Source organism: Citrus clementina, unplaced genomic scaffold (genome assembly GCF_000493195.1).
Source record: "Citrus clementina cultivar Clemenules unplaced genomic scaffold, Citrus_clementina_v1.0 scaffold_5, whole genome shotgun sequence".
NCBI classification, from domain to species: domain Eukaryota; kingdom Viridiplantae; phylum Streptophyta; class Magnoliopsida; order Sapindales; family Rutaceae; genus Citrus; species Citrus x clementina.
The window spans coordinates 19,556,889-19,557,703 of NW_006262201.1; the positions used below are offsets into that span (position 1 = coordinate 19,556,889).

At 39.6% G+C, this 815-nt stretch overlaps 1 protein-coding gene across 1 annotated transcript; it reads right to left on the minus strand.

The window, feature by feature from the left end:
• Positions 1-278: 278 nt before the first annotated feature.
• LOC18042012 (copper transport protein ATX1) lies at positions 279-569 on the minus strand. The gene has a single exon (XM_006432238.2). The coding sequence runs from the start codon at positions 558-560 to the stop codon at positions 294-296; it is 267 nt and encodes an 88-aa protein (XP_006432301.1). The 5' UTR covers positions 561-569; the 3' UTR covers positions 279-293.
• Between the last annotated feature and the right edge of the window lie 246 nt (positions 570-815).

Here is an 815-nt window from a genome sequence, read left to right on the forward strand (position 1 = left end):
GCATTATTTGACCACCGTCAATCAAGAAACCAACTAAGTTAATTTCTCTCCATGATTTCCAAAAGCTAGAAAATTTTGTCATTTTATTATTATTTTATTTTTATCACAAGGAAGTTGTATTCAATTTAGACAATACAATAGTACAGCAGCAAAACATCAAAGATCTTATTACAGCTTCAAAGTAAAATATTGCAGTACACAAGACAATCCTTAAGATAGTCATAGTAAATTCACCAAGCTGTAACTCATTAAAAACAGACCTACTCCCACGAAGTGAACAGGCCACTGATATCTTAAGCAGCAGCTACAGCTTCGGTGGGCTTCGAATCTGATTCTGCTGGTGCTGGTTTTTCCTCTTCCCAGAAGGCAGTCTTCTTCCCGGTCTTAGAAACGGTCTGGAGGACAGCGTCGGGCTGCACGTTGCCCTTCACAGTCACCTTTTGCTCCTTCAAATCAATGTCAAATGTTTCCACACCATCCATTTTCCCCAACACTCTCTTCACTGCTCCAACGCAGCCCTCGCATGACATGCCAACCTTAAGGACAACGGTCTGAGACATAGTAGGACTTGAAATAAAAAAAAGAACTAGTAAAATTGATTTTTTTTTTTTTTTTTGGGCTTTTGTTTTCGTTTTTGTTTTCTGATGCTATTAATAACGACTTTGCTTTATATAGAGGAAAAATTGGGCGACGGGCTCTAACGATAAATCAATTTTGTTTGTGGAATGTGGAGCCCATCATTGCGTGCATGCTCGGCTTTCCAGTACGCTTCGGTTGGCCTTCTGGATGGTCATCGGGACTGTTAGAAAATTTTG